The sequence below is a fragment of the Sphaeramia orbicularis genome, chromosome 19 (assembly GCF_902148855.1).
Source record: "Sphaeramia orbicularis chromosome 19, fSphaOr1.1, whole genome shotgun sequence".
In the NCBI taxonomy this organism is placed as follows: domain Eukaryota; kingdom Metazoa; phylum Chordata; class Actinopteri; order Kurtiformes; family Apogonidae; genus Sphaeramia; species Sphaeramia orbicularis.
In genome coordinates this window covers 34,401,314-34,412,594 of record NC_043975.1, presented here as the reverse complement: position 1 = coordinate 34,412,594, position 11,281 = coordinate 34,401,314, and the positions used below count along the sequence as shown (strand labels likewise).

At 38.9% G+C, this 11,281-nt stretch overlaps 1 protein-coding gene across 3 annotated transcripts; it reads right to left on the bottom strand.

Moving 5' to 3' along the window:
* Window positions 1-2,361: 2,361 nt before the first annotated feature.
* Window positions 2,362-10,894, bottom strand: tbc1d24 (TBC1 domain family, member 24). Of its 3 annotated transcripts, none has more exons than XM_030121509.1 (8): window positions 10,780-10,894; window positions 7,369-8,481; window positions 6,842-6,847; window positions 6,476-6,634; window positions 6,199-6,262; window positions 5,429-5,524; window positions 4,070-4,316; window positions 2,362-3,497 (listed from the first exon to the last, which is right to left on the bottom strand). In XM_030121509.1, the coding sequence occupies exons 2-8, from the start codon at window positions 8,355-8,357 to the stop codon at window positions 3,343-3,345; spliced, it is 1,716 nt and encodes a 571-aa protein (XP_029977369.1). In that variant the 5' UTR covers window positions 8,358-8,481; window positions 10,780-10,894; the 3' UTR covers window positions 2,362-3,342. The 3 variants fall into 3 exon arrangements, with proteins under 3 accessions (XP_029977369.1, XP_029977370.1, XP_029977371.1); XM_030121510.1 differs by lacking the exon at window positions 10,780-10,894 and adding an exon at window positions 10,588-10,772; XM_030121511.1 differs by lacking the exon at window positions 6,842-6,847.
* Between the last annotated feature and the right edge of the window lie 387 nt (window positions 10,895-11,281).

The following is an 11,281-nucleotide window of genomic DNA, read 5'->3' as shown; positions in this document are numbered from 1 at the left end:
AGAAGAGGACCCCTCCCCCCTGTATATCACTGTAAAGCTCCATTCACTCCTGATGCAGTTTCTTCATCAGCATCACTGGCCCTCTCAAACAGCTTCCTCAGCCTGTTTCCCATCTGCCAAAACCAAAGCATCATGCAACAATAACACTGTATTCAGAGACAGGGCTGATGATGATGATGTAAATATTTAAATAATATTACATTTTTAATTTAGATTCTTTAATTATGTAAATATTTAGATAAATACCAAATTTTAAACATTTCTCATATTTTTCACTTTCAGTGGTGTGGTTTTTCTATCTGTCTCTCTCTGCGATTGCTTGTTTTATGTTGCTGCTGTTAACTGTGAAATTTCCCCATTAAGTCTTATCTTATGTGTGATGGGTGTGTGTGTAAAGTCAAGCATAACAAAAAGGCCACCACTGAATAAGATTACACTAACTCTGTTTTTGCTATCATATATTAACTTTAATTTTGCTTCCAATTAGGAAAAAGATGCACCTTTTGCAGTTGAGACTGGTTTACAATGTTCCAATATAGGATAGACTAAGCAAACACTGGCAACCAGCCTATTGCACAGCATGCAACAATATGATACTCCATAGTATGTGCACACAAGATATTGAGTTGTTTGTTTTGGGTGTGGATGCAAGGCTAAAATGGTTACCAGAACAAGGTGGGTCCTTTAGTCTCTTTTAATGGGAGAGAATAAATGCAATGTATATTCTGGCTGGAAGATAAATAGAGAACTGTGATTGAACCTCATGTGGGCATCAGTCAGGGTGCCTTAAAACCATAATGCATTTGTAGCCACTCAATTACACTGAGTACAGTATAAAGTGACTGTAGAGTATTGACTGGCAACACTCTTACTGATGTAGAGAGATTCATGACATCTTTTAATTTTCAGTTAGTTATCACATCAGAACATCAACAGCTCTACTCTAACATTTACCCAGGACCTAAAAAAGGAAGTCACCGGGTTAAGTTATTCTCAGTTTTAGTATTGTCCCATGTGTATTTGTCTCACCCAAAGTTCAGGTTTTATTTTCACTGGACTGAAGCACTCAAGGTAATTTTTTTAAATGTTTTATTTCAGTATCGATAATAAATCATGAAAACAAGGAGGGAAATTGTTATTATTAATTGATTAAGGGTCCTTAAGAAGGAACAAATATGTAAGCCAGACTTCTGAGATGTCATCAAAAGCAGAGAATCCTCCATTTTGTCAGTATCATGCACAGCAGTAGTCAGTAAAATAAACAGTATATGTTGTTGTACTCAGTCTGCTTGTTAATCCCCTGTCCGCAGACTCTTGTTATCTGAGAGGCAGGGGCCGGTCAAGGAAAGACCCCTCTCAGTGTACGGTTAAACACTTAAGCATCTTACTCCTTGAGGCTGGAAAGCATGGTTTTCAGGAGATGTGCCAGACCAACACCCAAAGGAGCAGCTAAAAATAGACGTGCATGTGCGATTAGTGGAGTGCGAATCCTGAATGAACAGCAAAGCTTTGGCAAGACGGAGTCAATGCTACTTACTGTAGAGGACGAATTACTCCCCCACTTTGCTGTCACAGATATTACATTTCTCCCAGATGCATTAGATGGAACCACACCCACTGGGAATGAATGGACTATACATTTGGATAAAGCTTCCTGACTGACATCCAGTGACATACAAGGTTTTTATACTGAAAAAAACATTTGCATTTACACTGATAAAAGTAAGTGGACTTTGGGGTTCAACGTACTCAGATACTCGGACTTGGATACCCAGTCTGAAAACGGCAGAAGAATGGTTCATTTGTACCATGTAGTTTAGAGGAAACTGTCAAATAACTGAACTATATCTGGCTAAAGAGGCCTTTGACAGATATTTTAGTAAAGCTTTGTGACTCATTTGTGTTTAATGTTTTCCAGTCATGCTGTCCATTGTCAGCTTCCACAAAGCAAAGACATCCACAAGATATGCAAAAAGCAGCAGACAGTGTGCCTCACTACACTTCTATGAGTAATTTAGTAGTCACGGAGTGGAGACCACCAACCATATACTGTCATTTGTGTCTTTTTTTTCACTTCTGCACCCCTTGGTTTTTATATTTACACACACAGGGGGAAATAATTACCAAATTTCCTTCTAGCACAATTTTCTTACTGGTTTTCATTAAAAATAACAATGTTCATAAGACACTATAAGAAATAGAAGAATGGTTTCGGAAATAGTACACCAGACAAGGGGGGATTATGGGGTCAGCTGACATTTCAAGGCATCTGGCACACTTCTGTGACAGTCTGAAGAAATGTAACCTCTGTAGGAGAAAAGAGAATGGATGTAGAAGAAAAAACAAGACAGAGTCATTTGCTTTACTGAAAGCTTACTGCTGTATTTTCACATGTAGAACACATCTGTAGTTTCTCATCTGGTATTTCACCGGTGCACATATCTGAACATACAGACACAATATTTAAAGTTGGACAACTCTGAACACACAGGTTTGACTTTTTTTGATATTGCATTTAAACCATGAAGGACGGAAGAAAAAAGAAAATCATGTGAGGAAAAAAGGATGACAAAACCCCAGTATGTTTTTTTTTCTCTCAAACATTTGCACTATTTTTAACATTGCCAGAATATTCATTCACTGTATTACACATAGTTCATTACTGCCCTTCATTTAAAATGAAAGTTTGCCAGATAGTGCAAAATAGCAACACTCAACATTTATCCATTCAACATATTAATTCATTTAACCAGTGGGCCACATACGGTAGATGAACAACTCAATAGATGCATGTGAGAAAAAGGACTGAGCCAACAATGGTACAAGAACTGGTACTCTTACTCTTATAATATTCAAAACACTTCTCACCAGTTGAACACTTTACTGAATACATTTCACATTAAACTTCACTTTATCAGCATGGCCCTTAGCAAAACTGCAGAACTTGTTGTTCATTAAATTTGGCAGCTCAAGCTAAAATACGCAACCAAACACTTAACATTCATGAATTTTAATCTCTTTGCTCAACATGAGCACAAAAATATAGAACATATAGAATAAATCAGTGGTTATCCTGAAGCTTTCTTTCATGACAACAGGAACGGTTACATATTTAGTATTGCAACATAAGACAAATAGATCAATACAAAAATAAAGAGAAAACAAAGAATGAGATTTGGAGTAAGTATAATAATAAATAAAAATAGAAAATCATGAATTTGAAGGACGGATTGGAGCTGTCTGTATATCCGTGTTACAACTGAAGGATGTGCATATGCATTTGTCTTTTAGACTTCATGCACTATTCATAAAGATGTGCTATGTATGTATGTATGTACAGCATTATGAGGCCATGGCATCCTGGAATCCCCATACTTCTAATAGGGAGACTTGGAAACTCTCTGCACACAGCGGTGGGTTGTCAAAGGTGGTACACCTACCAGTGCGACCGTGGTTCAGCTCAGCATCAATGTAGAGAGCATTACCATCACCTCCACCTGATTAGAATCAAAAGAGAAGGTTGAAGAAGTTACAACTAAAAGAACTGCATTCCAGCCAGTTCTGTCTCCTCAAACAGCCCATATAGTATTTGAATGTAAACACTAAAACCTGACATTTAGTGTGTGTTAGGGCTGACCACTAAACAGCTGACATCCAAATAACAATAATAATTACAAAAAAAAATCCTCTTCTCCAACTTTAATATTAATGCCATTACAGTATCAATATAGGGCTGGCCAATACATCAGATTAATTAGATTCATTGAAATTGTGCTTTTGAGTTTCCTTGCTCAACAACAATCCAAAATACCATCCGTTTGCTTTTGGTAATATATCGTTGAAACTGTTTTTCCACAGACATAAGTGGTGTATAGTTTTGGTAAGAAAGCATGTTTTTGAATCATGTTATCTATTCACTTGTTATAGCCACAAAGCAATTGATTAAAATTGTAAAATCACTAGAAAAAATAAAATAAACAATTTATTTGTTTGGCCTTATCACCCAGTTCTATGTTTACATCACAGTTATATATTATATACATAAAACAGAAAAATGCTTCAAACTCACCGACTATGATGGAATCAAAGTTGCCTGCCATGAACATGGAGGTATTTTTTGAGTTAAGGTTGAAGTGACGGGTGGCCAAAAAGGGGGACAGATCTCCAGTGTTTTTATCTGGCTGCTGCAAATTATTGCTGTCTGAGTTCTGGCCTTCAGACGGGGCTGCGTCCTCCACAGCCTGGGTCTTGTTGGAAGAGGCTAACTCTGGGTGGCGGATCACCACCCACTCATAACGCTCCATTTCTGGTTTCAGCTGGGCAGGGACAGAAAACCGTTAAAGAAAGTTGAGATATTAATATATTCTCTTGCACCCGAGTATTTCTCACGCACTAGTCTGACTTTGTGGAGGTAGTCTCCTGGAATCAGCATGGCATTGGCTGATTCGGGATGCTTCTCTTCCACTAGTTGCACAGTTCTGTTTTCAAAATCTATCAACACACACACGAAACGATCATCCCTGAGCTAGAAAACTACATGCTGCATCACATCGCCAACATGTCTTCTACAATTTTATGTGCCGTTTTATTTTTCCATTTTAATGCCAGGGCTGCTTCCCAACTTGAAAACAAGTTCTCTCCAACAACATTTTACAAACTCACTGTTGCTACATCCTGGACTTAATCTGCTAAAGTCAACTGTGACTGGTTTAGAACACAAACAAGGCAGGAAGTCATAATAAATTCAGTTTTACACAATCATACATTTACAAACATTAAAATAACAGCATTTATAACCCACAGGTCAACCTTTATCCTGATTTTTAATATATATTTAATAAAAAACGAACTATTTCCTCTTCCCATGTAGTTCTCTATTGCACATTTGGTAGATTTTAGTTCCTGCCAACTACCTTTCTTTTTGTCTAGTGTCAGGTGAGGGCCTAGTCAGGTACTACTGGATCCAGTTACAGGAGTTTCCGATCTGTGTGTGCTCAGGTGTTAGTGTGTGAGATGATGGTGTTTTCTTCTGTGCAGGCTCCTACAGCCCACAGCTGTGCATCAAGACAAATGAATAATACATGAAGGAGGCATTAGAAACCCCGTGTAGATCAGGTGTTATGAGAACTAAAGCAATCACACACTTAGTGGCATGATATGTGGATCTTTTTTTGCAATGAAAACACGGCAAGGTCAGTGTGGTGACCTGTGACCGAGACAAGCTTTTCAAATGGTAGCCATGGATGCGACCAAGTCCAAAGACAAACTAAAACCACAGTGGATGGTGCCCTCTGGTGGCGAGAGTGTGACACTGTAGAAATGACCATTTTTCCTGCAAAATCCCTAACTGTAAAATCAACTTTTAAGTATTTCAATCCAAAAATACTGGGAAAAAGCCAGTTTATGATGAGAATGAGAATAAACTTACCCTGAAGACAAAACACTCCCCAGTGCCAAAGAAGCTCAGTTTGTTTCCTCCTCTCTTCCGTTCCTCCCAGTCTGTGGACAGAAAAGCTCCACACACCTGGACACAAAGTAGTGGCATAAGAAAGAGGAAAACACTCATACCATGCTGTGTTTTATCATTATGGTGCCAGTGTTTGGACAAGGGTTTGTCTATAGCACCAATTCACAAGAACCCAGATTAAACACAAAGCTAATGTCTAATTCAAAATGTATATCATATCTGAGGATCTGCTTAGTTTTCACTGTCAAAGTACAATAAATTAGTGATGATCTTGTACTGCATGAGCGTGTTTGCTAGAGGAAGTTCTCAGCTCTGATGACAGCTGCAGTATACAATACCTTTTTACCACTGTTGCATTTCCCCTTTTTAAATAACATCTGAAAGCACCTGAATATTTCACAGACAGAAACTGGTTATTGGGAGTAAAAATTATTCACTTTGACTACACTTCAACCAACTCTGAACCTTTAATAATGTCCAGTTTCACATCCTAGAGTTAAGACATATCAGTCAGTTACCAAGAAAAATTAACCCATACTTTGCTGTCCCTGACAAATGCTTCAGTCTTAACCAAAATATGATTACATAACTGATAAAATAGGTTTAAGAAATGTGTCATGTTGTGATTTGTGGAGCGCAAAATCCCTCCCAAATGAAAGTCAGTGTTTTGTGATGTATGCGTGTTTAAGGAAATTACAAAAGACTGTTGTATAACTGTGTGTGACATTTACATCAGCATCTGTGGTCCGGATGAGGAGCAGAGTAGGTTCATAGCCTTCACAATGTGAGTAGAACCTGGAACAAAATTACAAATTGTAAATGATCAGACCTCCACATTTTTTGAAAGGTTTATTAGGAACAGAAATGTACTTTGGGCTTAGAGTTAGGTACTCTGTATATTTATAGATACAGTTACATCCTAGTTTTTACCTAATATAAAGAACAAAAATACCATGACTGTCTTGGATATTTCATGTTGTATTCATGGAAATAGTTTAGAGTTTGTACCTGTTTATGCTACAACCATGGGTAGAAGTGGTGAAGAGAAGCTGCGGTTGGCACAAAGCAAAGCGCTCTGGGATCCACGACCAGATGTCTCTCATTTCCTTGGCACTGACAATCTCTGAGGAGAAGGTGTCTGGGTTAAGCGCCAGCTGCACGTTTCGTCTTGAGGAATCCCAAAAGATGGAGAGACACAGAGAAGTAAAGTTCATAGATCACAAAGTTAGTGATGCATATAGATTTAATATGGAACAAACATTTGATGAAGTATGAATGCACACGAATACCCCATTACAAATCTATTCTAAAAAGAAAGACACCACAATGAAATAATAAAGTGATCTGAAGAGAGACACAGAGAAGAGAACCCACCTAGAACTGTAAAAACAACCAAATGAGGTGAACACAGGAGTGCAGATGAAGCAGAAGATGGTGGATGGATAAGTGTGACACAAAAAAAAAAAGCAGAAAAGGAAATAAAAACAGAATATAAGATGAGGCAAGACAAGAACAAATAAAACTAATCTCCAGATCATGCTAGAGTACAACAGGAGATTAAAAAAATGAGGATTCTATCTGATGAAGCCTACAACAAGTACCCTACTATGATCTATTATACAGTATATATAGTGCTCTACACTTAAAAAACCCAAACTGTTACTGTACTGTTTAAGCATTGCATGCCGCTCATTCGTGCATACCACAGTTATTGAATTTGTGGTCCAAGAAGTATGTGTATCATTTAATTGTGTTTAAGAAAGTCCATTCTAACTTGACCTAGATGCCTGGGTAAATGAAGAGAGCTGCTTTTTGAATCATAAAACTATTCTTACCATGTCTATGCCATAATTGCACATCATTCAACATTTATATTGCTTGCAAAGTCATGTGGACTGTACCGTTTCTGTTTGACAGTGATTCCTTTCTGTTGCAGGGACTTTTCATTTGCGAGCTGCAGCAGGGTGATCTCCTTACGGCTGAACAGACGGATGGAGAAGGCCTTCTCTAACAGCTTCTCAGGTGTGACAGTAGAGGCGATGCCCTTCACAAAAGCCTGAATGTCTGCTCTGATTTTCTCCGAATCTTGAGGTGCTGGGCCTCCCTGGCCACCCTGAGCCCCTGCCTTGTGCTTGCGATAGAACTTGAGCAAGGCTATAGCGACACGGTAAAGAATCTTGTAGCCCTCCACTAGGTAGACATCCAGGACCCTGACCACGTGGCTAAATGGGAGGTCACCCAACACCCAACGCTGCCAGTCCGAATAGACTTCCAACACGTCGTGTGATGTTTCGACAATTAGCTTGTGGGCAGGTGCACAGTACTTGTTAGCGAGATCACCAAAAGTCATGCAGCCAGACTCATAGGCCAGAAAAGTCTGGTCCAGCAGTCGTTTGCCTGGCTCATTGCAAGCCAGTATGCGACTGACGTGCTCAAAACACTGAGCTTCATCTATGCTAAAGTGCAGAAGCAACGAAGTAACAGCTGGCAGTGATGGGCAGTAGGATATATCTGGAAAATGTGATGCCAAGCAGTTGATAATCTGATGGGCTGACGCTACTGCCTCGGTCTTCAGGCAGTACCGTGGTACAGGGCTTTCATCCACAAATTCGGGCAGTGGGATGGATGTCGAGGGCTTTTTAGTGGCTGCATTTCCCATACTGTCACGATATACTTCTGCATCTGGGGTAACTGTACGACAGGGAATGGCTTTGATGAGCTGCTGGTAGACTTGCGCCCGCAGTTTGTGGTTTTTGGCCCAGTAACCCTGCCGTGCCATCTGTTTGAATTCCTTTAGGTCTTTACAGTCCACCTTGGTGGGCCCACTGGTCTTGGCCAGGTCACCCATTTGGGCCCAGTCCACAAAGCTGCCATAGTCATCTTCAGCCATGGTGCGGGAAACTTAATGGACTGCCCAGGTTGAAGGAGAGGGTGAAGCCCTGATGTATTACTAACCTTCTGTCTTGGACACAGCAGATCACTTGCCTACTTTCCCTAACTGCCCATGATGGATACTGAAAAACACAGAAAAATAAAATAAAGTCAAGGATTATGGATAATAACATTAAACTTAATCAGAAACAGCTGAGCGTAACAAAACTCACTTTTCTACTGTATGCCTCATACACAAATTACAGTTTTCTTACATGTCTAGGATCCATATGTCCTGACCCTTGATAAATTCTTTTCAGACTTTGTGGTAATATATAATTTGCTGCAGTCTTGGCTATGTAAATCCAAAGATAATGCAGCAATTTATGATAAACTAGTTTGTGTTTATCTATATCCATTTTCATGGCCGGAGATTACCTATAATTTAGGGAATTAGGCTCAGTACATGTGTACAGTGCAACAACATTTTCCAGTTGTACAAATTATTATATGTTCTGATAAAGACCCAGATATGCAATGAAGTATACATTATGGATATCATACATCTGAGGTGAAATTTAATTAAATACAATATCTCTGATGGAATACAGTGAGAGGCTGGCTGTGATACCATATGACAGTGACTAAACATTTTCAGATGACCTTTGATGTACAAAAATATCTACCAGATTTAATTGGAAATCATCTGTATTAAAGTAATTAAACTATTGGGATCCCTGGTGGTGAGGACAAGTAAAAACAGGGCATTTTCCATAGCTCTAAAACTTATAGGCTACATATACCTACCTTACATTTAGAATCTAATATGTATAAAAATGAGATCTGACAAACAAGCAGGACTGATACTGGTTGTCAATCATCAAATCATTTCATGTAGATAGTCATCAAGTCACATGGAGACCCATGTCCAAAGATCACTTCTAATATACTGAAAATGACAGCCATAAAATCATGTGATCTCACCCAGCCCTGAAGTCACATGGAGCATGTCAATGCATAACAGCACAGCTTATATAAAAGTGAAGGTATTCATGCCTATAAATGTTACAGTTTAATTTTGACACTGAATCAGTCAACATATACTACCCCCCAATGTTACCTCTTTACTGTCCAAATTTAAACCGTCTGTTCAAAGTTAGATACTATCAACTCTCTGCACTAAACAAAATCTTGGAAAGTTGAAGAAAAACTTTCAAGTGTTAAGTAAAGCACCTGACAGGAGTGACATACCCAGCTCTTAGAATTTAATACTGACAATTAAACTAGGGCAAGTCATTCCAAGAATTACATATAGATGAAGTGTTAGGGCAGGTATAACTGTATTAAAGCCTGCCCTGAAGGTTAGATAACATGTCTGAAGTTTGTTAACTCCCTTAAGTTTCTGTCTATAGATAGATAGATAGATAGATAGATAGATAGATAGATAGATAGATAGATAGATAGATAGATAGATAGAATTATTTATCCCACAGTGGGCAATTCAGTTCAGATTCTTTCTAAGTCTTACATGAGCACAAATAATTTCATACCTTTTCGCTACTGAATGGACACTATAGGTAACAGAATCTTTAGTTTCAGATAATCAGCAGAATGGGCTGCTCAAAATGTCTGACATTACTAAAAGCATACGATTTTGAGAAGAGCCATGAGATGACTAATACTGTGGGGAAGCTTTTCTCAACTGTCATTTTAAACTGTGCTCCTGCTACACTGAACTGAGATACTTAAGGTAAATTACTATAGTTTCATGAAATAAAAACAAATGCAAAAATGCATATGCACAGAAATAACTCCCCTCACATGTCACATTTCCTCTCAATTAATACAATATTGCAGGCTGCAAATGAGTGCAAAGCTGCCTGAGCCACAGCTTTTCCTTCGACTAAACATGTAATACAGGATAACCACGGGTAATTGCTTCAATTACATTAACGAAAGCCGATTCACAGAGGTGATGGTAGTTTGAATTAACCCCTGGGTAAATGTGATACACCCTTTTCCATGCACATTTGCCAAGCTAGCATTGCTAGCATTAGCTAGCTGCGAGCTGTTCCTGTCAGTGTATCTGAGCAGCTAACGTCACACTAAACAGACACGCAGATCTCGCCACCAGTCATATCGCTCATGTCAAGCACAAAGCCGTGCAAATACTCAATCCTGACAGAAACCAAATGCAACTTAGAAATTTATGTTAGCATGCGGCTGTAGCTAACAGGAATATAACCGACCGCAAATAATTTCGTCCGCAGCTGTCTTGGAGTTTGTTGTTGCAGTTGAGGGATTTCAGCTTAAAATAGAAGAAAAGCGATACCGATAAAACAAAAACGAAGACAGGTGCAAGGACTGTCGTTCCTGCACAATACAAAAAGCAAGAGAGCAAGTAAATGAACTAGCAAGAAATAAACTGACAATATTCCTACCTGGATGTGAGATGTCTTAAGACGTGAAGCTGCATTCATATGAAGTTGATTCGGGCATGCGCAGTGAGTACAGCCTGTGTCACGAATTGGTCGCGCTTGTGCACGCGCTCCGCAGCTGAAGCTGCACAGAGGGGCTCAGGTGGGTTGGATAAAAATAACAGGCTGAGGTTACACAATATACTACTGTTTAGTCTGGATGGGATTAATACGTATACAGACGAACACAGATAATTTACATTTACTATACACTTAGATGCACTAGAGCAGTGGGTCCCAACCTTTTTTTGGCGCGTGACCACATTTTAACATCACAAATTTCTGGTGACCCCAGTCATTCAAAACGGAGACATTTTTTTTGTTGCTAAAATTAATTTGTTTTTGATCATGTCATAATTTGCTGTACTATGTTGCACATAACCGTTCATTTTAGATGACATTTAGTCTATATAATGTATATTATTATGAAAGGAGACAGAAAAGCCAGGTGTAGATTACTGCACAA

Bases quoted from the DNA above. Each gene is read 5' to 3' on its own strand.
- tbc1d24 (XM_030121509.1), bottom strand. From the start codon at position 8,357: ATGGCTGAAGATGACTATGGCAGCTTTGTGGACTGGGCCCAAATGGGT. The intron at 4,317-5,428 runs GTAAGTTTATTC...GTCCCTGCCCAG, and splicing joins GGGAGTGTTTTGTCTTCAGG to CTGAAACCAGAAATGGAGCG. The intron at 3,498-4,069 runs GTGAGTTTGAAG...GATTCTAATCAG, and splicing joins CTTTGATTCCATCATAGTCG to GTGGAGGTGATGGTAATGCT.